Below are 26,802 nucleotides of genomic sequence, written 5' to 3' on the forward strand. Positions count from 1 at the left end.
AACTCGTATTATTTTTAAGCAAATCTCATTTGAAAATGTTCAAAACAGATATATTTGGCGTAAAATCGCACGAATCTTGAGCATGTCTTCTGGAATGTTTAATGAATGAATTTAGCTTATCCTAAAATACGTGAATTGCTATATAATTACTGCAATTTGTTGCTCTATGTTACTCATAGAGTATTTATATTCTGAGGCTATCGTCGTCGCCTGCTTATTATGGCGTCTGGTGTTAGTAAGCATTTGGTGTTGAAATGTCACTTGTAATTCATAAAGAAATGTGGATTAATATAAAGAATAATTTTGTTTTAAGAAGTGTATTTATACGTTTCTTTATGTAATACAATAAAACTGTGATATTGTGACTCCATATCTTTCAAGTGAGTAGCAATGGGTGTCACCTAGTAGGCCTATGTTGGTTTTAAAGTGTTTATATTTGAGTTAAAATCTACTCTATAAGAGAAATAGTAACATGTACATTGATTTATGATTCTGACTCTATCATTTCTGTTTCTAAAAAATTGTGTTGCCATTTTATGAAACTAATTGACACAGGCTTTACATCTGTTAGGTTATAATGGATCAGTAATCAATATTTTATGTGGTGCTATGATACTTATTGTATTTTTTAATTTAATTTAATGCAACCTCACATTGTTTAATTTGTTTGATTCTAATTAGTGAGAACCTAATAAGATTTTGGATTTTAGATACTTGTAAATGAAATATCATAAATGGGCTCATTAATAACTGTGAAAGATTAAACACATAACTAGTTGAAGAAACATAAGGAATAAGGCCTAACATCCTTTTTTATTTAAGTTCAAAGTTTGTGTTATATGGTACAAAATTAGGTTCTCTGCTCATTCACTATCTAGTTACTAAAGCCAATACACAAATGAAATTAGGTAGCAGGAGGGATATTTTTCATGCAGCCTATAGGTTTCACATTTCTAATGTAGTTTGCAAGTACAATAATACCAAGGTTGGCACTAAAGGCATGGGATTGTCACTTTTTGTTCTAGTAGTCTCAGTTCAGCTCTTAATATTTCCAAGGTATCTGAGCTTTCTTCTAGTAGTATTCATTCAATTCAATGGTTATATGTCCAGGCTGAATCTGTTAGGTTAATAACAAATTCAAATATATTATACCTGCTGCATATACATTGTATTGCTAGGCCAGGTTATCTCTGATATTTCGTCTAACCTATTTAATAGCTTGTGTAAGGAAAATTTCCTAAAATCAAAGTTCATGTTTCAAAAGCTACTTGTTTGTGAGCCCACAACATGAATTGCACACCACATTTAATTAATAATATAATAAGGCTATAAGAAATTTATGGAGCGAGTTGAAAATGTACCGGTTCAACTCATAAAATTGTTAACTTAAAGTCCGTTTGAATGGACAATATAAAACAAGAATTTATAGAAGACTACGATGTTGGTGATCATTTAGGAATAGGTGTAGCCATAGTGTTTTAGCTCAGATATATTTGTGGTAGTGATGGACTTTTAACAGTTTGGAACTTACATTGCCCTTGAACATTTTGAAACATAATTATCATTAAATTTTAATTACTTAAACTTGCAACTACTTATATAATTTTCTCACAAAGGCATAGTGTACATTTTTAAGACATGAATAGACATTCATTAATTCTGTTCTGTAGACTTACTCTTGGAAATTTATTCAGTATGGTCTAAAGCATATTAAACCTTGTAATATTTTCTTAAAACTTGAAATCTTAGCATTGGAGATAATATATTAAATGATTTGTTTAATGTAATTGGCCTAAATATTAGTGTATGTTCTGAAAGTTATTGCCAGGATATTTGTTTAATTTTGTTACAGGGCATCCATATCTCATAGGGTATGTTGAATCATATGAACAAATCCAAAAAATATACTATTTTATAAATATGTATTTAAATATATTGTTACCCCATAGAAACACCCATGTTATATAAAGCTGTTGATTGATGTTTGTTTCTTGTTTCAACATTTCTGTTTTATTGTAATCTAATCATAATTGTTCATAATGCAAATACAGCATAAAAAATAAAACGAATAAAATATAAAAATAAATATTATATTCTGAAGCCTAATTCTTTAGCTTTAATCATACAACAATTGATACAAATTAATTCATAGAAATAAGCCGGATTAAAACCACTGTAACTAAACAATCTGCTCAACATTATACAAATCAACCGATTACAGCCAATCAGTCGTTTCATTCAAGACGTTTTCAGAATTGTCTAATGGGGATTATACAATAATTAAAAAAACTGATTGGAACCTGATTTTAATCAATATTAAACCAATGTTATTCCTTCCAAATAATTCTAATTCTTAAATTACAGAATTATATATATATATATAATTATATATATATGTATTATAAATATATTACATATAATTATATATATATATATATATATATATATATACCGGTATATATATATATATATATATATATATATATATATATATATATTATAAATATATGTTATAGATATAACATATATTCAATTTCCAAAGCATAACCACTGAGAATAAATATAAACAGTGTTTGTATGATTAGTTACAGAAGCTCAATTTTTTGAATGTCAGAGAACTTAATGATAGTGGCTTTAAAGAAGATGTTCCTTCAAAACGGATAGGGTCCATAAAAATATGTTCTAGGAGCAATAGACAAATATATTCATATATACAGCTTTGCTTATTAAATATCACCAAAGTGGTTATTTCACTTAACCTAATGTGATCAAAGAATGGAAAATTCATAAAAATATTAAAATTTGTTTGCTGTAACAATTTTCTAAATAAAGCATATTCTATTTCTTTTTTAATGTAATCTGGTAAATTAATTCAGAATTGTTAATATAAACAATAGTCTTTTTCTTATACCTTACAAGGTTCTGATGTAGCAGAATAATTAGGCTCTGCTCTTACTATAGTAGCTGTGTATCATAGTACTACAGTGGTTTTGTGTATATGTAGAAAGTGTACTGTTATATAGAGTGTTCAATAGCTATCTACCGAGACAGACGTACCTGGTGATATAGAATAGTTATTTATTCTTTACAAAACAGTTCATCTGTATGTAAAATATTACCTTTATTTAATTACATTTTTTTCAAAAACTATCCATTCGATTGAAACCTAACTTAGCACAGATGCTTTAAGTTAGTGGCTAATACATGTTAATTACATTTATTTTGTAATGTATTTTTTGTTTCAAAATAGCACTTGTTTTGATTAATGGAAATGGCTTATAAAATATTAATTTTCTAAATAACTTTTAAAACTGTAATGACAGATGCAATGATATCATGATAAAAACAGTTTTATACAAACTATGTATGCCCTGTTACAACTTTTCAAAGAGTAGAAGAATCATCTTTCATTTGTATTAGTTTTGAAACTTAAAATTACCTTTAACTAAGAGGATTCTTTTCAGGTTTATGGTAGAGGTGCCACCTTAAACAAATAATGCCATAGGCAATAACTAATTGCAAATTAGTATAATATTACTTTAAAATGTGATTTAGCACATTGAAAATGTAGGCTATTCTGTTTTATTTTAAGAGGCTCAAATTAATTTAGGTAATTATGCTTATTACAACTGTTCATCTTAAAGTACGGTCAGTTTAATAGTTGGATTTATCAGTATAATTTTAACTGTATTAAAATACACATAACTGGTTTCAATGAGAGTTTTTGTTTTGTGTTGAGGAAAATATATGTTTTTTAATGAATTTACCTAACATGAGTGTTTTGAAAAATCTACAGTTTTTCCGATTTAGCAGACATGGCCAAGATCGTAATTGTATAAAATTTTGTTTAATTCACCAATTTCACAATGTACCTTTGGAATTGCTAGCAGATAGTACAGGAAAATTAGGCTACTAGAGATAGACTCCGAAAATGGAATATAATTTTGTATGCGTGGAGAATTAAAAACATTTTTTGAAGATGTTGAGAATGGTTGGAAGAGTAAAATGCAGAGATAAGTATTAAAATTAAAAACCATAAACATAAATTGTTATTTGATATTTTAAGTTTAAATTAAATAATATAAGTCTTACTTACAAAAGACTGTGAAGACCAAATTTTCATACAATTTTCTGAAACCGTGGGCAATTGTTTTCTATGGCACATTAAATAAAAAAAAATTATAGAAACTAAATATATGTTTAAAGTATGTGAATTTTGAATAATGTATTTTTTACTTTGGGACGTATAGGCTACTTGTAGAACTATATTGGATGCAAAGTTTGTCCATCCTGAGAAATAAAGAAAGAAATCTATTGGCCAGGATTGTAGATTGTGGTTTTATTAGCAAGTAAACCAGCCTTATCTTATCAGCCTACTAGAACAGGGATTTGTGTAAATAATTAATTCCACTGCAATATTTATTTGAAGAAGCTTTTTATGTGCTCCTACCAAGGATAGCTACTGCTTGGGACCAGCGTAGACTGCTTATCTATAATGACTATTTTCAGATTATAATCTGAGATCTTCATAACATTAATACTATTACATACTTAAATAATACATTAAGAACATTGTAAGAATATTATTAAATTAATATTTTAATCAATCATATTTATTTTAAGCTTTAATTGAAGTAAACTTAGATGATTATATACTAAAAAAAGCAGGAATGGGGAAAGTTGCAACACCTAAAACCAGAGCTTCAACTAAAAGGAAAATAACTGCTCAAAAAATTATTGACATGTCAAAAACAATGTTCTAAACCCACAAAGTATATTGAAGAAGACAATATTAATCAAACATTGCAAGAAGATAACAAAGATTTTGTTGAAGAAATAAAAAAGTTACAAAATTTGATCTCAGCCATAAATAAACTGAATATATTGTCTTGAAATATTTTACTTACAGATGACCACGTTAGCTCATACAGTGACAATGTAATGGTTAAAGGTGATTGAAAATAATTGGAAAATACATCTGGTGGACCCAACAATCATTAATGCTATAATGAATTTAATTGACTGAGGAGTTCTTAAAGAGTTTTTATTTGGAGGGCAAAGAAGTCTTGGTTATACCAATAAATGATGCAAAACCTTTGTTTCTGATGAAGGTATACACTGGAGCACTTGAATTTATTGCAGTAAAGTGAACAAGTTTTAACATTACAACTGATTTAAAAACCTGAATTGGTCCTCTGCTGTAATCGTAGCAGAAAAACTAGCCAAGTATGTTGGGAAAGAACGTGTGAACATGTTCGCGACTTAATTGTCATGAATGGACCCAATCAGAGGAAGACTATTGAATGTGGACTGTACAGAATTGTGTCTACCGAGTGAATAAATCAACAGGTAGACACTGTTGATTTCAAAAACCTTTTCATTCCCAACTTAAGTGATCTTGAATATATTAAGAAATGTTTTCACATTGCTAGTTTAATCTTCAATGGTTAATTTTAAGTAAGGAGTTACTAGTGTCTCTTATGGTGTCCTTACACAGTCGTGAGTCTGTTTCTCCCCAGAGACAAGGAAGCTGTCTCAGAAATATCCAATAAATTACATTGCGTCCTTCTGATAGCAGACAGCCATGGTCGTCAGTGCGGATTTCTGTTGCAAGATGCCCTTAGGAAACAGTTCAATTTGCAGATGATACTCAAGCCGAATGCTTAGCTTGGTGCAGTAATGAATGAAGTAGACAAACAAGTACAGAACTTTACCGATAAGGACTATTTGATAATTGTAGGGGGGACAAACAATATCAATGATGTAGAGACAAGTAATGATTTTGTTGATATTAATGTTCAAACTACAGAAAAATTATTTAAGAATACAAATGTAATTATTTGACCGATTCCTTTACAATTTGATAACTCTCGACTTACTGAAAAGATTGTTGAATGTAATATTAATAGACATAATTATATATCTAGCTTAGCAAAGACATCTAACAATATGTTACTTCTAACAAATAGGACTAAATTTAACAGAAATTATCATACAAGGTAAGGTTCGCACTCTAATAGGAATGGTAAATATAAGTTAGGTTCTATAATAGCAGAATCCATAAAAAAAATGTTAGACATAAAAAGGTTTTAGCTGCATCCAAAGCCCTCAACACATCTTTAGCTATGAATTTATACAGCCCCAAATCATAAACCTCTGTATATGAAAGCAGGATCTCAGATGTGTTATATGGCTTTAGTGACCAGTCCATATCAGATACACAATATATATATATATATATATATATATATATATATATATATATATATACACAGGGTGAGTCCGAAATATGGTAAAATATTTTAAGACGTGATTTTAGAGCTAAAAATAGAAAAAAATGTTATATAAAGGTAGGTCCGGAAACGCTCCATTACTGAGTAATGGCTGGTGAAAGATTCTGCTTTGTTTTTAGTTCACCTGGTGAAATTAAGTGATTGTGAAATGTTTTGTTCTTACTTTTTAACTCAAATAAGGTGGATTTATAAGGAAAATCACCTGAAAAATCAAATAAAACCACTCTAGAGGTTGTAGTGCGAACAGTTTTTGAGAAAAAGAATGAAATTTGCCAAAAATCGAATAACAAAAATACTGTCTTAAATGTTTGATGTCCAATAACAATGTTAAATGACCAATAAACAAATTGTTTTTCCTAACACAGATTGAGTTAAAAAGTAAGAACAAAACATATCAGAATCACTTAATTTCACCAGGTGAACTGAAAACAAAGCAGAATCTTTCGCCAGCCATTACTCACTAATGAAGCGTTTCCGGATCTACCTTTATATAACATTTTTTTCTTATTTTTAGCTCTAAAATCACGTCTTGTGTGTATATATATATATATATAAAATCACATGTTCATGACTCCCCAAACTCAACTTTCTTTCTCTGATAAGGAATTAGATCATAATTTAAACTAAGATCAAAGGACAAAATAAGTAGTATGGCTGATAATTTTATTAAATCAAAGCTTTTGAATCTATTAGAACAATTTTCTTGTGTTATATGTGGTTTCAACAACTGAAAATATCAATAAGGAAAATTATATAAACTGTTGGAGAATGCATTAAAATATACAGGGAAGTCTGGTGGAATAATGTGATAAGCTAGAATTAATTTTACATGGTGAAAATATATCAATAATAATTAATGAGCAATGGCTAATATGATGCGTATTTTTTAAGTAAGGTCTGTTTGTTATCGACACTAAGTTTAGTAGTTTGTGCACATACCTTGCTCCTGTTGGGTCCCGAAACTTCTAACAGAGGACAACAAAAACCAAAGATTTGAGTGTGCGATGAAGTTCTTAACTCTTTATCATGAAGGAGGTGACAGCTTCTTGAGTAAGATCATAACTGGAGATGAAACATGGGTTTGCATATCGCACCGGAATTGAAGCAATCGAGCATGGAATGGAGACACACACATTTGCCTCTACCAGCACAAAATCAAGGCGTCTGTGTTTTGGGATAGGCATGGTGTTTTATTGGTTGGCATCATGCAATAAGGAACCACTATCAATGCGGAAGCATGCTGCCAAACACTGAGAAAGCTACGCAGAGCGATTCAAAACAAAAGACGTGGTATGCTGACAGTGGGAATTGTTCTTCTCCATAACAATGCAAGACCTCACACTGCACGTTAGACCCACGATTTATTGGAAAGTTTTGGCTGGGAAGTTTTTGACCACCCACCCTACAGTTCTGATCTTATGCCTAGCGATTACCATCTGTTCCTCCACCTCAAACAACACCTCAGTGGTAACAGTTACAATGATGACGACGACGTGAAAATGCCAATGAACTCTGGTTATCGGAGCAGGCGGCAAGTTTTTATGAAGAGGGTATTTTAAAATTGGTTGAGAGTTATAAGTGTTTGAACGAACTTGGCAACAATATAAAAAAATAGGGTGAATTATGTAATTTCTGAAAATCAATTTAATTTTTTTGAAATAACCTTTCATTGTGTACTGTTCAAACGGATCTTACTTAAAAAACACGTCTCTTAAGAATTTTAAACAAGATTCCTGACTTTGTTGTTGCGTCTGCTTTTTGCAGGGAAAATGTAATTGTAAGAGCGTCATGTATTTTAGTGAAGTCAAACATAAGTTTTCAACAGAGAAATGATTTAAGTTCCTATAATAAAGATTTTTTGAAGGAACTTATATTGAGCTCTCAAATGTTTGCACAATTATAATTCTTTTGTATAGAAATCCTAATTATGATAACATTAAAGATTTTTTGACTGGGTTGTTTTTGAATGTCATAAACAGAGAACCACTGTAATAAAAAAGTGTTTAAAATAACTCTCTGAGTGAGAAGTAGTTAAGATCGGTGTTCCTCAAAATTCAATTCTGGGCCCACTTTTATTTATATATATTAATGATTTGTCATCAAACTTAACACACAATATCATTTTATATGCTGATGACATAAAATGACATATAGTGGTGATCCAAGCAAAGAATTTGGTAAATCTTGTTTAATACACTAAAGATACAATTGCAGAATTATCAAATTGGTTTTCAGTAAACGGCCTGAAACTATACAATAATAGAACACAAATCATAGAATTTAAAACTTATTAAAATAAACAAGCAGACCAATTTGACTCCTTTTATAAAGACTCGGACTTATCAATAGTAAAAAAATACAGAGTCTTTAGGATTGGAAGTAGACAACCATTTAAACTGGAGTAATTACATAAATTTGGTGTGTAGTAAACTCAATAAAGCTTGTTTCCAGATGTTAGTTTTGAGAAATCTATAATTGATTCAAACACAAGAGTAATGATTTATTATGGTTATGGTTATGATTGATTTATTTATGATTTCCACTCAACATTCATTACGGAATTTTGTTGTGGGGCAATGTCAGCAGAGCAGATGTAATTTTTTACATTCCAAAAAAGTGTACAAGACACATAACTTTTCTGGAAAGAGTCTCATGTAAGTCCTTATTTAAGAAACTATCGATTTTAACTGTTCCTTCTTTATATATTTTAAATTGTATACTTTACATAAAACAAAACTTAAATTGTATGTATCAAAACCAGCATGTTCATCAGTAGTGCACAAGACATACAACTGATTTCCAATATCCAATGCACAGATTGAACAAATACATAGACGGGGGACTACAATTCTCTTGGCTCTAGCAGTCAAGTGGATAAGACGTGTATTGCGCTATCAAGTTCAAGGTCACGCGACTGTTTGCTTTGGTACGAGTAAAAGCCTGATATAATTACGGTTAAACTACATTTAATTTGCTAGCATGCCAGTGATCTGCTTTATTTGTGTGAAGGATTGTCACCCAGGTGATAAAAATGTTATAAAGTGTAGTGGTTTGTGTTCGGCTGTGTTCCACGTGCAATGCATTAAGACGGATGGAGTTACTACCAGAACGAACCTGAAGGACTTCAAGTGTAATGACTGTAAAAGAGATAATCCTACATCTGTAAGTAGCAATGCTTCGTCAAGTCTCACTACTGCAGTAACGAAAGAGTTTCTAATCTCAGTATTGAAATCGTTTAAGCAGGAAGTCTCAGGCGAGCTTTAAAAGTATTCAGAGCAATTCGAAGAATTTCGTACATCTGTACAATTCCTCTCAGACAATATTGACAAGTCAAATGATCTAAAAGTAGAGAAGAATATGCTGCCATGAGGAAAGAAAACGAGCATTTGCAAGAACAAAATAAAACACGGAATGAAACTGTGACTGATTTAAGAATCAGAGTTAGAAACCTTGAACAGTACACTCGAAAAAATAATATCGAGATCATTGGAATTCCCCAGACACCTAACGAGAACAGCCTTAATCTGCTAAAGGACGTAGAGAGAGTTATGGGACAGGAATTGGTGGAAGCCCAAGTGTCAGCGGTGCACAGAATTCAAACCTACAAGGCCGACAGGACGCCCTCCATCGTGGTCCAATTTACGGGAAGGATGCAGCGGGATGCCTGGATCACAGCTTTCAAAAAGAAGAAAACCCTGACGGCATTGGAGATTAACCCTATCTTCCCTAAACAGCAAGCCGTATACGTGAATAAACACCAGTCACCAGAAAACAAACAGTTACTAGGCCAACTTAAGAAGAAATGTAGTGAAAAGAATGTGAAGTTTGTTTGGGTGAAGGAGGGGAAGTTCTTCGTGAGAAAAAAGGAGGGGGAAAAATGCCACAAGGTAAATAACATTGAAGACATTGAAATACTATTTAAATAGGCTATAGGCGAATGCATAGTAACATGTTTGTTTATGTTTTCTTTAAAGTATTTTAAGTTGTTAGTTTGTAACGGAGTAAAACAAATTGTACTATGGTAATTTTTGAAGGATTTACTCAAAATTACGATAGCCTAAATTGTAATTTTTTTAAATTCTCCCAATGAACTTCAAAATATAACTTTCATTCATGTAAATATAAGAAGTATAAGAAGAAACTTTGATTCCCTACTCGTTGAGCTAAGCCAATTAAAAACAAAAATAGATTTTATAATTCTATCGGAAATATGGATTCAAAGTGAGGAAGTAAATTTTTTCAAAATTCCGGGATATAATGTCAAAGCGAAGTGTAATGACACTTACAGGGCCGGTGGAGTGTTGTGTTTTTGTAACAAAAATGTTAATGTTAGGGAAGTGGAGTGTACAATGACAACTGCGGATTGCCTTTTACTTAACGTCAAACTTGATAACAATTATTTCAACATTTTTTGTATATATTGATTACACGAATTTTCTGAGTATAATTTTATTAATGAATTGGAAACCAAACTTTTAAATATAACTAACAATACAATTTTCATTGGCGATGTAAACTTAGATCTTCTAAAAGATCTTCCTTGTGTGCATAAGTATATGAACCTAATGTCAAATAATGGTTTCATATCGGTGATAAATAATCCTACAAGAATTACTCTGCATAGCTCCACTTGTGTGGACCATATTTTTATAAGGTTCAAAAATATAAACTTATTCAATAGTGAAATTTTTGACATAGCTTTAACAGACCACTGCACTGTTGGGCTTAAGTTGTTGCCTACCGTTATAAAAAATGTGAAATCCGAATCATTTAATAAATGGGTTTATGATCTCGAAAAAATTAAACTTGAAATAGAACTTTATGATTGGAAGGACATTTTAACTTCAACTGATGTAAATCATTGCTACAATGAATTTATAAATATACTAACTAATATTGTACAACGTAATAAAATAGAAATTGGTTAGAATGGGTTGTAAATAGGTTAACAGGTGATAGAGGAGACACAAAGTTTGATAAGGTAGTACTGGAAGATAGTTCAGTCATTGAAGGCCCGCTGTTGATTGCAAATTAAATCAATTCTTATCTGGCTAATGTTTCTAGTGTTACTGATAACATTATCGGCAACGACCCTGCTTTGAATGTAAGCTTTGCCAGCCAAATGCAATAATTTTTTATTTCTCCAATTGACAAAACAGAATTAGAGAATTTTATTAGGAAACTAAAAAACAAAAAAATACACTGGATATGACGGTATTAATGTCAAGCTTGTAAAGAAGATTACTGTAAATGTTTCACATATTCTTGTACATATAATTAATTTGAGCTTTTTGACAGGTATTTTTCCTGATAGTTTAAAAAAAAAGTATAATTGTACCTATTTTCAAAAAAGCAAACAATTTCAGTATAGAACAAATTCGTCCAATTAGCCTACTCTCAGTTTTTTCAAAAATAATAGAAAAATATATGAAATCAAGATTGATAGTTTTTTTAATTAAAAATTTTCAGTCCAAAAACCAATTTGGTTTTACTGCAGGAATATGGACGGAAGATGCTTTGGTGCAATTCGCTGACTCAATTTATAGTAAAATGAATAGGAACGAAAAAACTTCTTTTACAAAGGCATTCGACCTAGTCGAATTATGGGAAAAAAAATAAATAATGATCTGAGACTGTTAAGAGCCTGGTCTAATGTGAATAAAATGTTAATAAATGTAAATAAGACTAAGTTTGTCAATTTTTTATTTATGGGCTTTAGTTTTAATGTGCCTGTGAAGTATCACAAAGAAACTTGTACAACGTTTATTACATTTAAATGTATTGAATTAGTAGAGGTGAATTTTTTAAAGTATTTAGGTGTATATTTTGACCAGAAAATTAATTGGAAAAAACGTATATCTTTCATCCAAAATCAAATTAGAAGTAATGTTAGGAGGTTTTATTTTTTGATAAATTTTTGTGACGAATGCTGTTACGTACTCTGTATTATGCACTAATTTACTCTAGATTACAGTACGGTATTGTATGCTGGGGAGCAGCTCCAAAAACAAAAACAGACGATATTAGAGTAACACAAAACACTTTTATACGTTTAAACTTAAGGAAAAAAAGGAGAGACTCTTCTTATCCTCTTTACCAACAATTACAAACTTTTCCCATACAATATATTTTTATTTATAAAGTATTAAGATTATTTTTTATAAGAAGTGGAAATAGAAATAATATTGAACAACAAAAACAATATGTCACAAGAAGTTTGCAAAGAGGTCTTATCCAAAAACCCAAAGTTAATAAACTAGCTTTCAGGCGTTCGTTTTCCTACATGGGTTCACATCTGTTTAATTAAATTTACAAATAAAATTTAAAAAAATAAAACCTTAAATTCTTTTTGTAATGCTATAACTAATTGGTTACTTATTCAAACTGAACAGATAGATATCATACACAACAGATTAGTCTAAAATATTCTTTTAAAACTGAATTCTTTCTTTTTCTCATCTGCAAACTAAAATTCGTCCCCTTATAAACAATTATTTTATTGTATTTCTCTTTTAATTAGTAACCAATATAACAAAATATTTTGTAGAATCTTAATATTATTTCCATTAGTCTAAAATGTCAAGATAATATTGTCATTATATAAATTGTATTTTTAAAATAGATGATTTAAACCCTTCAATATATTAGACTTTTATATTAGACTTAATTAGTATTACTAATTTTATGTATATTCAAACAATGTATGTAAAAATAAGATTGATTAGAGTTTAAATTGATTAAGTTGTGCTCTTATCAACGTTAATGTATTTTTATTTTAAGGTTAATTTTAGTTAAATGTAGTGAGAAACTTTCAATATACCGCAGTGATCTGCACATCAAGTCCTTTTCAGAGAAAACCGGACTGTTACCAGACCTTTCCTTGTCTATTGTTTAGTTTTATCTAACCATGCAACCTGTTAATGTGGTTAGATTATATTCCTTAATAATCTTGTTTGTAAAGTCTATATTTTTTCGGAATAAATCTCATTATCTCATATTTAATCATGTATTTAAACTATATTGTAAAATTATGTTAATATTTGAAATTTTGACAAATTTATTTAATTGTTAAAACTGCTTAGTCTTTGAGATGTAGGTTAATATAGTTTGGCAATGTCACCAGTTGTGTATCTTTGCTATACATGTAAGACGGAAAGTTTGCAGTAAAGAAATTTGAATACAACATTGTAACTAAATGTGCAATCATTTTGTTACATATGATTGAAACCAATTTACATCATACCATTTGATTTGGAGTGAATGAAATTTTAAATTAAATCCTCCAGGTAAAAATTAAAATTATGCCTTTGATATGTTCATAAAAATGGAAGTAATCATTCAGATTATTTTAGTTAAATAAATAAATGATCTCAAGAAAAAGGGCCAGGTTTGACCGTTTAAAGTTGATTATTGACGAGAAATGATTTAATGGAAAACAGGTTTTAGGATAGTTGTCATTGTTAATATTACATAAATTATGTTAAAAATTAGTTTTTTTAACACTAATGATGGTAAATGTCTGATAACAGGATATCCTGTCCATTGTTCTACCAAGTAACCAAGAATAAATGTAATATTTCAGACCAGTGGTATAATTACTAGGAACATGCTTCAAACTTGGGCCAGGTTCAACGAATTGGCTGGAAAACTCATACAATCATTTTTAAAACCTTATTCTTGAGTAACTTACATTAAAACATAAAACCAATATTTAATACTTTTATTTTTTTGTGAGGCCTTTTGATAGCGAGGCTATCTTCTTCAGACACATCACAAAACTGAAGAAGATAGCATCGCTATCGAAAGGCCTAAAAAAAAAATAAAAGTATTAAATATTGGTTTTATGTTTTAATGTAAGTTAGCAGTAACCAATATAAGCTCCATCTACAGCACTTTGAGGCCTATCTGTTCCTAATGTTGAAATTAGCAACTCGGTCATTCCAGAGGTTCATCTTGGGTCACTCCAAGAGAAGGAATTTCTTTTGCAATAATTATCATTGTATCATTTTGTATTACAAAAGTCCCATTCAATATTTGCTGACGAAACAATATTGGCCCTTATTTTTAATATCCAGCAGTGTGCTTATTCACTACCATACTAATGACAGCAAAAATCTTCATGTATTTAGATTCGAAATGCCCACACAGCTTGTTATGCATCTTTTCCGAATTAGGCTGTAGTTGAATAGGTCTACTTTGGGTTAATGCCACTAGTATATATTATGAATAACATTGACCATAACCATGACTTTGTTGTATCCCAGTCAACATCTATGCAAAGAAATCTAACCCAAATGCCATCCCTGGTATATTTAGGTCCAAGATTGCATCCAAGTAGATTGCAATGTATTTTTTTAGAAAATATCTTTGACCTCTTTCATCATAAATCTTAAAATGAGTCATTTTTACTTAGTTTTAATCAAATCTGTGGATACAAAGAGCTTCTGGTGGCATATAAGTTATTAACATCAGTTCAATGGAACTTGAGATATAATTGTCTAAATCTAATAGTAAACTCAGTTATTTAGTATAGATTAAATATTTAAAGATGTGTAACTTCTAAAGATCGCTTTGCAATTTTTGTCAACCTCTAGGTAATTTCCATGTGTACGTATATTCCTCAGAGACTGTTTTCTGTATGACCTCTGACTCTTGAATTGGGATCATGGAACATTAGAAATACTTGTGATTCAATTATTATCTGACATTGCATTAGAGTAATGTTTTAGAATTTCGTATCACAAATGTAAATGTTCGATTTCTATTAATAGTGTATAAAAATTTAAACAATGTCATGACACATTCATTTTTGTTGTTTTTTTTTTTTTTGAGAATAATTCTCTAACAACATCATCGAAGTTCATGTTAGATAGCATTTCTTCATTTATGTTGAAACTAGTTAGAAAGTAAAATTTGTTTGAATCGTTTGCAGACTGGGCCTAGTGGGCCTATTGGTTGCCAGGTCACAATGATCATTGAGGAAGTCGAATACTCAACAGCTAAATGTCACTAATTGTTAGCTTGAAAAAATCATACTAACATATTTATTTAAATGTCATAATAGAAACAGAAAACTAGTAAAATAAATTCAATGTAATGCTTCATTAAGTGTTTCTTCAATTTTTCCTGAAGTATATGTCTATTTGATTGTACGCTTAAAATATATCTTCTGCATAACGCGTTAAATCTGATTGTACTGAATATGATAGATCATTAATGTAAAGTAAAAACAAAGGACCTGTAGAACTGAGCCTTGAGATACATCATTCCACTACAGTACCACTGAACAGATTCCATTTTGTTGCTTGAAAAAAATAAATAAAATTTTGAAAGGAATTTGAGAACAATAATATAATAAACTAGAAATGTTTTTTTGCTCAGCTACGATCACCAAAAGTGATTGAGTAAAGTTCATTAAACTCACTATAAATTTGTTAAGTTAGTATGAACCAAGCATAATTTGTAGATTTCCCCTTCCTGAAAAACTGTGCTTCACTAAAGAAGTAATTTTATTAAAAGAAAATACTTTTTTTGATACCACACATGCTATTATGTTAATTTATAAATTAGAGGAACAACAGATATTGGTTGATTACTATTTGGTTGATCTCTCCTTATATAGTGTTCAAACATTAAATGTTGAGATAGACAAGGAAAATACTCTGAATGAGTAGATGGTTTATTCACGTTCCTAATGGTCCAGACAAGCTTTTTTTGCTGTAGACATAAATTATTTTTGTGGGTTTTCACCCTGAATTATGAGATGTTCCTCATCCTTTAACCATATTGGTTTTGCATTTCTCATGGTGAATAAGTATATCTAAGTACTGCAAGAGTCAATTCTAGACTAAAGAAATTATATGAAACTAATACAAATTAAAAACTTAATTTATTTTGTAAAATTTGTGTTGTCAAATGTAGACCTAATAAAATTTTGTTGAAGTGTCTCTTTTTTTACAGGCAGTAATGAAGGATAGCTTACGTAGATGAGGGACCTGAGTCCAATGGGAGACGGCAGTGCCTAGAACTACATTCAGAATGGCAAGGAAGGGTGATTCGTCTCGATGGTTCAATGTGGCAGTAGTGGGTCTTTCCGGGACAGAAAAAGAAAAAGGAGCCATCGGAATCGGAAAGTCCTGCTTATGCAACCGATTCATGAGATCTCTAGCTGACGATTACAGTGTTGATCATATCTCAGTTTTAAGTCAGGTACGGAACATGTACTGTGTCAGTAAAAGTCTTAAGTATTTAATTTGCACAAAATGTAAAGTGGAGTCATAACGTAATAAGCATTATATTAATAGCAAAATATATTTTTATATTAAAACTAGCTGTTAGTACAAACTTTTCATCCAATGAATAAATAGAATTTTTTATTAAACGATAACAAGTAATGGTGTCATCTTAAATCTAGTAGTACTGGAATGCTGCTGTATATATTTATAATTATTAACTACATTTTAAAATTTCAATATTCATGATTAATTACATTTAACTAGGGTCTGAGTTGTCTGTAACAAAATTAGTGAAATGTTCTAGATCGGGGTATAATGCAATCTTGAATACTTTCATCAATATCACTGTCACTTGAATTATACTCACAATCACTGTACAACACTTTATCAACTTCAGAATCACGCTCTATCATTACACATAATGTAAACAAGCAATCAGAGAACACAGTGCACAAGATGAGCACTAATATCAGCTGATCAGCAGCGAAATAAACAAAAAATATGTTTTAAATTAGGTTAGCGACAGTATGAACACAAAATTATTTATTTGCTTTTCTCATCTAAACACTTGGTAAGAGACATACCAATGGTATCTAGCGGTGAACTTTGTGAACAATGTAATATCAAATGCCCACCATGTAACCAGCACATAACTTAGCGTTTGGTCCAGGCCAAGCGCCACGTAACCAGCGCATGTGTCTACCTCAATGGGTTAAAGATGAACTTTTTGCAATGGCTCTCAACTTCTACCTCACCAGTAACGTATAGATTTGAAAGCTAGCCATTTATCAGTTTCTAAAAATTTCAAATCTAGCAAGGGTGAATCAAATTCTTGGATGGAATTGGTATTAAGCATTATCCTAGCTTGATATTCCTTCTTGGTGGTGCATTTCCATTACAAAATTCGTACACGAAGTGCAAATCAGCATACTCTTGAGTAATGAATTCCAAAGCAACCTACATTTGACTAATTCGAGCAGAAAAATAGTCGATTGGGGTTATAGGTAATTCATGTGGACACTGGTTTATAAAACAAAATAAGGAATGAATGTAAGATACTGAGGAAAGTGATTAGATAAGGAATTAAACCATTGATAAAGAATATGACTACCCTTGAATATTTTTTTTATAATCATAACTTTTAATCATTTAAATACACACTTTTTTGATGTATTCCACTCACTTTTTGGGGCACTCTTACTGAGAAAAAACCCCACCAGTCAAAGGGTTAATAGTTTATAGCTCTCAATACACAGTGATTTATTAAATAATTATTGTAGTCTTTATTTTTCTTTCACAGAAGTATACTTTTAAAACTTGTGTGATAATGCAATGAACAAAAAATAATAACTGATATGCTTCTTCTGTTACTTTAGACTGACTTCAGTGGGAGAGTGGTCAACAATGACCATTTCCTCTATTGGGGTGAGGTGACCAAATGTTCCGAGGATGGAATAGAGATGCAATTTCAAGTCATTGAGCAGACTGAGTTCATTGATGATGCTTCTTTTCAACCTTTTAAAGGTAGAAATTTCATTCGTGTCCAGAGAATGTTCAAGTTTATTAATCATCTTTCAAGTTTCTAACCTTTCATAGGATCTGCTTGTATGTTTTTCTTGTGTTGCTTTGCCCTTCATCTTCCTCTTCCTCCCTCTCTTTTCTTTTCACAAAAAACTTTAACATTCACCTACCCTTTCTGTTTTTGATATTTACACTTTCTGCACTTCAGAATCCTAATATCTTATCCTCTTTTTTAGGATCTTTGAGCCACTTTATAATATCATTTTTACCTTATTGTACAGTAATTTGTCATTCAGTGTTGCATTATTTCTTCATTTCTTGTTCTGTTTCTTTATAATTCCTATTTTGCTCCTCAGAAGTCCCATTTCACTATCTGTACTTTGACTATTTTCTTTTGCTTTCCTAATCCATGTATCTGCTCAATATGTTGAAATTGCTACATAGTGTATTCTATTTATGCTTCATTTATTCTTTTAGGGTTTATCTTTATACCTCACTAACCTCATAACTAATTTATGAAAGTTTCCATCTCTGCCTTGCTTGTTCACTTATTTTTGCCATTCCATCCCCAATTCTCCAAAACCCTACTCAAGTGTATTATCAGTAAGGAAATTATTGTACTAGTTTAATAAAATATGTTTTATTATTTCTGATATTGTATTATAGACAAAAAGTTTTAATACTAATTACATTTTGGTCTTCTTTCACATTTTGTACTTTCTTCGGGGAATGAATATAGTGATGTATTGTAGTGCCATTATCATTTTCAAGGAACTTTTGATTCATAGATTTAATGTATGCTTCTATTAAAAATTTAATAATTTCACTTTGTTATATAGTATACATTTTTTCTTGCTCTTAAGCTACTTTTTTATAATGAAGAATGTGTCCGATTGTGCTGTTAACAAAATAGAATTTCAGTGCACAAAATATTGTCCGAGGTTTGATGATAATAACAAGCAGAGGGAAAAATGTATACCTCTATCTGGGTTAATAAGTCTTATTCAAGATGGCATACTTAATTGTTCTTTCTTTCAGGTGGGAAAATGGAGCCTTATAGTAAACGTTGTGCTGCCACAAAACTAACATCTGCAGAAAAACTTATGTATATATGTAAAAATCAACTAGGTAAGCATATAAATTAACATTTAGATTGTGGAGTATCTGTAAAAATTTAACTCAGGAAAGGTTAATTGACAGTAAACATGTATAAGGAAATTAGTTTTTTACTTAAAAAAAATATTTTTCAGCTGGTTTGGATCATTTCTTTCCAAGATTGGCATGAGTCATTTCACACTTGATTAAAAAGTAAAAATCAATCAGCAAAGTGCCTACATAACTAATTATGTAAAAATATAAATTGCATGTTGGTCTGGCACTATTACTTAGAAGTATTTTACACCACGAACAAAAATGTTCTGCTATCCAAAAATCCAATCTTACAAAATCTTCAGAATAGTACGTTAAAAAATTAGCTAAGTATAAATATAACGGTTTGATTAAAAGAGTTTATTTTTATATTTATACTTCCTTTACAAGAGTTCAGTTTTATATACATTAAGATCACATAACAAGTTTTCTTGTTTCTGTAATAAACAGAACAATATTTACTACAATCACTGCAGTTCTGGTAAAAACAAATTTTTAACATGTATGCTGCCCCCAAATTACATGCCTTTATAGAATGCTTGGCAGTTTTAGTGATTTAAAAATCTTTAGTCAAAAGCTATTATACATATTTAATAATTCTTACATACCTATATTTCCCTTGATTTTAATTTATGAATTCTCAATTTTGTTAAAATCACATTATTTAAAAATGTTTGGTATATTTTAAAGAATAACAAATAGTTAATACGTGTTTTATTAAAAAAAACATTTCAATGGTGAATCATGTGTCTAACACCCTAATAGATGACATAGTAGCAGAACCTGTAAAAATATGGAATACACAATATAATTCAGCTGAAAACATCAACATTTTGTGCCGTGTCTTAAGTCCTGATATTTTATTTTGGAGTGTAAAATATTTATCAGCGACCATACTGAGCTCCTTAACACAAAATGAAAATTCAATCTTGTATAACTTTTTAACCAATATCTCCATATAAATTAGATTTATGGTTTTTTAAATTAATATTTAATGAGTTATAAATGGTACAGTTTAGTTCATTAAATTCATTTTTATTTGTCAGAAAAAGCTACATTCATTGGAGCTCTGCTCTTACAATATGTGATAAAGGGGTCATCTGGGAAGTACGGTCTGTTTTTCAGTTACTATTCGAGCGGCGAGTTAATGTGCATGCATGCCAACTCCCAGCATGCCTTGCTTACAAAATGAAACCAAAGCTCTGAAAACAGTAAAACCATTATAGAGTGCTGTTTACTGTGCGAATTTAAGATGTTCAAAACAATTGATCAACTCGCCAACTGTGAAATACAATCAGTTATGTGGCTTTTTATAGCAAAGAATGTACCCGCAGCGGCACATTCATTTGGCATATTCATTGACAGATAAGTGAAGTGTACGGTCCTAATTTGATGAGTGACAACAAAGTTCAGAAGTGGGTGAAAGCTTTCAAAGATGGACGGAAAAATGTTTTTGATGAACCATAATCTAGGCGGTCATCAGTGATCACGGAAGATATGGTCAATGTCGTTGATGAAAAGATTTATGAAGATTTTCGATTTACCATTTCATAATTAGCATTGGAATTTCCAACCGTAAGTTAAACGACATTGCACAAAATTGTTTCTGAAAATTTGAAATTTCCCAAATTGTGCTTACATTTGGTTTCCAGGCTGCTTACTGAGGAACACAAAATAAGAAGAATGGGTTGTGCTCTTGAGTTTATGGTCTAATATCACGAGGAAGGCGATACAGTTTTAGACAACATTGTCACAGGTGATGATGCATGAGTTTCTCACATAAGCCCAAAAACGAACCACCAGTTAATGGAATGGTGTCCCATGGCATCACCAGTTATGATCAAGGCCAAACAAACAATCTCAGCAAGCAAGGTTATGGCTACCGTGTTTTGGGATAGACATGGAATATTGTTAGTCGAGTTTATGGAACAAGGAAGAATAAATAAATGCAACCTCTTATTGCGATACTGTAACTAAATTGACATGCAATACAGAATAAGTGATGTAGCCTATTCGGCATCAAAGCGCAGTGTTGCAAGTCAAGTCTTCATTGCTGGAAACGGGTGGTAGTCGCTAGGTGCAAGGTCCAAATTGTAGGCGGGTGTGGAAACACCTCCCACTTAGCATCCAGGACTTCTTGAGTCCGATTTGTCGTGTTTGGTCAGGTGTTGTCATACAAGAACAAAATTTTCAAACTTGCTTGTTTTGTATTGCTCTTCTTAACTTTTGCACGGTTTCACAATACCTCGCAGAACTGCCTCCACTCCAGAGACTAATTCGGTTTAGCAAATCACGTGTTTTACCCAAGGCTCTTCTCCTGTAACGATTTGATCGAGCAGCAAGTCTTCATATTTTTTGTAAATGTCCAAAAATGTGAATGAAGCAGCCATACACTGATTTTTTTGGGTCTTAAGATTTTCAGTACCATCTTGCACAACATTTATGGTAACCTAACTTCTGCGTAACAATTTCGTGTTACAAACTGTTATTGTGAATCAGCAGTCTAGACACAATTTCATCGGTCACTATGCTTGGCCATCCACTTCATTTGTCATCATGCACATTAGTTAGGCCAATTTTAAACCCAATACACCACTGACACAATCCACCTTTAGTAATCTCATAGTTCTCATAAACCTCACGGAGTTGGCGATAATTTCAATTGGTTTATTGTACGTAACCAACAAACACTGTATGACCGACCACTTTTCACAACTCATGGGATTTTCAATTACGTCACGCATTTTAAACTGTTATTGTAAAACAACAAGGAGCGACAGTAAACTCTCACTAGCATGGCTGGATTGCCACTGGACGAAGAAATGCACTGACATCAAAGTGGCTGCTATACTCCCGCTCCTTGCGGCTACAGAGCGAAACATAATCTACTTTCTGGATAGGTCTTGTATGACATGTCACAGAGATATATAAAAAAAAACAAGGTGATGCATACTAAAATAACAACAGAACTGAATATACATTCATTGAAGCAATTCAACTAGTCAAAATCCATTATAATTATCATTAAGCCAATTTTTAAAATTCATATGTAAATAACTATGGACAAAAATTCAGTTTGTATGTTTATAATAGTAGAATTGATTTCACTTATCTATTGAAATAGTTGAAGTTTAAAATCATCCTCTTTATATAAACAATTATATATTTTCAACCTATCTACTGAATTTTGCAAAACAGTTATGAATCTTTAGGTTGTCAGGTAACTCAATAAATGCAATCCAATGTAATAAGGAAGTTTTTCTATAGTAGTTAATCTGTGAGTTGGGAACTGGTATTGTATTTTTCTTCATGTATGGAATTCATGTTGTAAAAGTCATTCATTGTGGCTCATTCATTAGGTAAATTTCAAAAAGAAGTCGATGGAACTTTTAAAATATTAAATTTTTTTAGTACACTTTCAGAAGCATAAAATACAAATTTCAATCAAAATTATAAAAGCAGTTTTTTTATAAAATTTACTTTTTGAATAAAAGCTCTTTTGGGAATCATGGGTAGATAGTTATTGTATTTATTTATATATTATCTTTTGAAGAAGACACGGTTTGTGCTCATTGTAACCAAATAATGAGCTGTACATGGTTAGTATTTAATTTCAAGTATAGTGCCATTTTAAATAATCTTATAAGGTTTTAAGAAGCAAATTATCTAAATGATAAATTTAGATAATTTCACACATAATCAATATCTTATATTTGAAATAAAAAACTAATGCATAATTTATGTTTAGCTTATATTATAATAAGTAATACATATTATAGGAGAGTACTGATGGCATTTGTTATTTCTTATAGGTATTGAGAAAGAATATGAACAGAAGGTGCTGCCAGATGGCAAGATAAATATAGATGGTTTTTTATGTGTATTTGATGTGAGTGTGGTGCCTAGCCGAAGCTTGGAGAAACAAGTAGAGATAGTATCAGCAATCCTCAACAATTTAATCAAAACAAAAAAACCAGTCATTTTGGTGAGTATTATAGGCTAATTAAGATAGATTTAGATACAAGCTAAACAGAGGTTTCTTAGATGGTGTCTCAGAACTTAAGTCGATTCTTCAAAATTTGATGTTATGAACAGTGTCAAAATATTTAATTAGTTCATAAGTACATACATACATTTTTAGGAAATGTTTCTGATTCTACTCTAAAATACATCATACAACAGCAAATAATGCAAAATAGAACTTTGTTTTGTTAACTTAAGGTAGCAAGAAACTTAATTATTAACATCTTTTTATATGATGCGAAATAAATTATACAAACATTTGCTAGCTTTAAACTTACGAGGGGGTACCCAAAAAAAACCGGAATTATTTTATAAAAATTAGATATTATCAAATTTTTTACAATACGACCTTATCTCCTTCAAAATAATCTCCATTACAACTAATACACTTGTCCCAACGGTATTTCCATTGATCAAAACATTTTTTGTAGTCATCTTTAGAAATGGCTGCAAGCTCGAGCTTCGTTTTTTTCTTAACCTCTTCAACGCCGTCAAATCATTGACCTTTCAAGCCTCTTTTCATGTGTGGAAATAAAAAAAGTCACATGGAGCGAGGTCAGGCGAGTAAGGTGCGTGGGGCAGCGGAACCATGCCGTTTTTGGCTAAAAACTGCCTAACTGAGATGGCTGTGTGTGCCGGTGCGTTGTCGTGGTGGAAGAACCAGACTCCAGTCTGCCACAAATCAGGTCTTTTCTGGCGAACACAGTTGCGCAATCTTCTTAAAATCTCCAAATAAAATGTTTGGTTGACAGTCTGACCTGGAGGAACAAACTCAGAATGAACAATGCCTTTAGCATCAAAAAAGCAAATCAACATGGATTTGATGTTTGATTTGACTTGTCGACATTTTTTTGGACGAGGTGAAGATGGCGACTTCCATTGGCTTGACTGTTGCTTCGTTTCTGGGTCATAACCATAGCACCATGACTCATCACCAGTAATTACCTTTTCCAGAAAATCGGGATCATTTTCGAGATGTTCTTTCAAAAGGCAACTCGATGTGCCTTTTGATGGTCAGTCAGAAGTCGAGGAACAAATTAGGCAGCAACCCTTTTCAGTGCTAAATCTCCTGTTAAAATTCGCTGAACCGAGCTCCAAGTTAACCCACTACTCTCTGATAGTTCCTCAATTGTCTGTCGACGGTCGGTAAGCACAAGTTCATGAATTTTCTCAACATTTTCGTCCGTTCGAGAGGTTGATGGACGTCCAGAGCGAGGTTTGTCTTCAATCGACATGTCGCCATTTTTAAATCGAGCGAACCACTCGTAGACCTGAGTTTTCCCCATAGCATCATCTTTGTAAGCTGTATTCAACATTAAAATAGTTTCTGCAGCATTTTTACCAAGTAAAAAACAAAATTTCACAGCTGCACGTTGTTCACTTAAACTTGCCATGACAAAAAACGAAACAAGAACAAAACAGGGTTAGCGAAAACAGTCACTACGAACGAACAGAATGCACTAGGACAACGGAACTGGGGTCACTGAGCTCGCAATGGGTTGTGCGACACACGCCTAGCGGCAGGAATGTGTACTACACGCTGCCGGCTGCCAGCAATACAATTCCGGTTACTTTTGGGTACCCCCTCGTATGTAAGATATTCAGGTCACACCATTATTTATTAGTAACACAAATTTTCTGTTTGATAATTTTTAGTGTCCCATTGATAGGAGTTTGTTGCAATGCTTCCTTATAAATAATAATTAAGAACTTTTTTTAACCTTCTAAGTGGCAAGCGCGTCTGAGACGTATGAATCACGCCGCCGCGAAGTGGCAAGCGCCGTCACAGCCATCGCTTCACATTTAAGGCCGTTGCTCCACAACCGTCTTATTATTTTTAGGTCTAGTTTGAACTATCGTATTCTCCATGAAATTTCCTATACATATCATATAGTATAGTGTGTATTCATGTTACTAATGTTTGCTGGCTTAAATGATTCCGACGGTTTTCGTTTGACCTGGCGGCAGACGAGAGAACAGCTGTCTACTCGTCTTGTCACTGTTTTGTTTGGCGACTTTGCGTACTGTTATAGTCAGTATATTATTGTTTATCGCGTTTGTGTTACCGGTAAATGTTTAGGTTATTCGTTCGTCATGGAAAATGTTGGGGTACTTTGGGATTATACCGACTACACCAGTATGAGGAACACAAAAAAATAAATTTATAGAAAAAAAAAAAACATTATATAACGAAAAAGCAACTCTTCAATTACAAACTTACAATGATTATTAATTGTTAATGGGTTTCCTGTGACGCCCAGAAAGCAGCAAATCAAGGATGAGTGAGTCTAGTGGATTTCCGCCTTCAGCAGCAACTGCCGACCGCAACGCATATTTTAGATGTAGGCAACTAGTCATGATCTTGTAAAACACGAATGGCCCCCTCTTCGCTCCTGGGTAAATCCCAAATTCTCATTGTGTCACCCATCACTAATCTATTACACACACAGTAAAACACGGAAGTACAACAAAGCGACGCACTCAACAGACACTTCGGCATGAAAAGTACAAGAATGCGGCGCACCAGCTGAACGGGCAGCGAGAATCTGTAGTCACGTTATATACTAGATCGCTCGACTTTGACCTCCGTCTGAGGATGGGGAGGGGTTTGCGATAAGACAATTCCTGTTTTATATTTACGAAATATACTGTGCTTTGACAAACTAAGCCACTATTATACTATTATAGGCCCTACACTACTGGGAGGAAAAGACAAGCCCCTTCTAGTGACTCGGGAGTAAAAAAAACCAGTTTATACATAGATTTAGTTTTTCCCATCTAACTTTTTTGTTCTTGTAAATAGAAAGAAATGTATAAGAAGTAATTTATTTAGAATAAAATTGTGTATATTCTGTGAATTTGACATTATTTTGTAGCTCCAGTAGTTTCAAAGTGACGAACAGTAGAACTTAAAAATTTTGTTTTCTAAAAAAATTTGTTTACACATCTACAATGGTATTAATCTGAAAATAATGGTAAGGCACCAAATATTATATTTATTCTTATTCTATAGTTCATAAGGAAAAGAAAAATATATAATGTTGCTAGGTTATCACTTAGATAATATTTTCTAAAAATAAGTTTAACGATCACGGCAATTTGCCCAAAACCGGCCTGCCACTGAGACCACAAATGACCGCCACTTATAGGGTTAAGCACAACAACTAAAAAAAATTGTTAGGTATGAAAAACTGCATGTTTAGGGCTTTCAATAGAGGTTTCACAATGTATAGGTTGCCACTTGTAAATGTTGAGTTTGGGTGAAGGACAGTTGGAATTAACTGCTCCAATTTGAAAAAGTTTGGGTTTTGTTACCCCATTGTAATAAACATTCCCATGAACAAGTCCTCTAAGTTGTTCATTGGTCTACCAATAAATGCGGGAAGTTTTAAAATTAACAGCCTGAATAGTTTAAAGCTTTTAAAACCGCACACTACTATGTTGTTGATTAATTAAATAAAACTTAAAGTTAATACTAAAAGATTTATTTTAAACAAAATGTTAAAAACATATGGTGTAAAATGGGTATATATTTCCAAATGACATGCATATTGCTTTAGTATTTTATTAAAGGTAATATA

At 31.7% G+C, this 26,802-nt stretch overlaps 1 protein-coding gene across 2 annotated transcripts in view; it reads left to right on the top strand.

The window, feature by feature from the left end:
- Nucleotides 1-205: 205 nt before the first annotated feature.
- The window catches only part of LOC124369075 (rho GTPase-activating protein 190), a 114,709-nt gene continuing 88,112 nt past the window's right edge, over nt 206-26,802 (top strand). For both annotated transcript variants that reach the window (XM_046826789.1, XM_046826790.1), the window contains exons 1-5: nt 206-380; nt 16,254-16,502; nt 17,905-18,052; nt 19,088-19,177; nt 23,011-23,183. In XM_046826789.1, the coding sequence (XP_046682745.1) occupies nt 16,332-16,502; nt 17,905-18,052; nt 19,088-19,177; nt 23,011-23,183 (582 nt within the window). In that variant the 5' untranslated portion in view covers nt 206-380; nt 16,254-16,331. The remainder of the gene's footprint in view (nt 381-16,253; nt 16,503-17,904; nt 18,053-19,087; nt 19,178-23,010; nt 23,184-26,802) is intronic.

Source organism: Homalodisca vitripennis, chromosome X, assembly GCF_021130785.1.
Source record: "Homalodisca vitripennis isolate AUS2020 chromosome X, UT_GWSS_2.1, whole genome shotgun sequence".
In the NCBI taxonomy this organism is placed as follows: Eukaryota; Metazoa; Arthropoda; class Insecta; order Hemiptera; family Cicadellidae; genus Homalodisca; species Homalodisca vitripennis.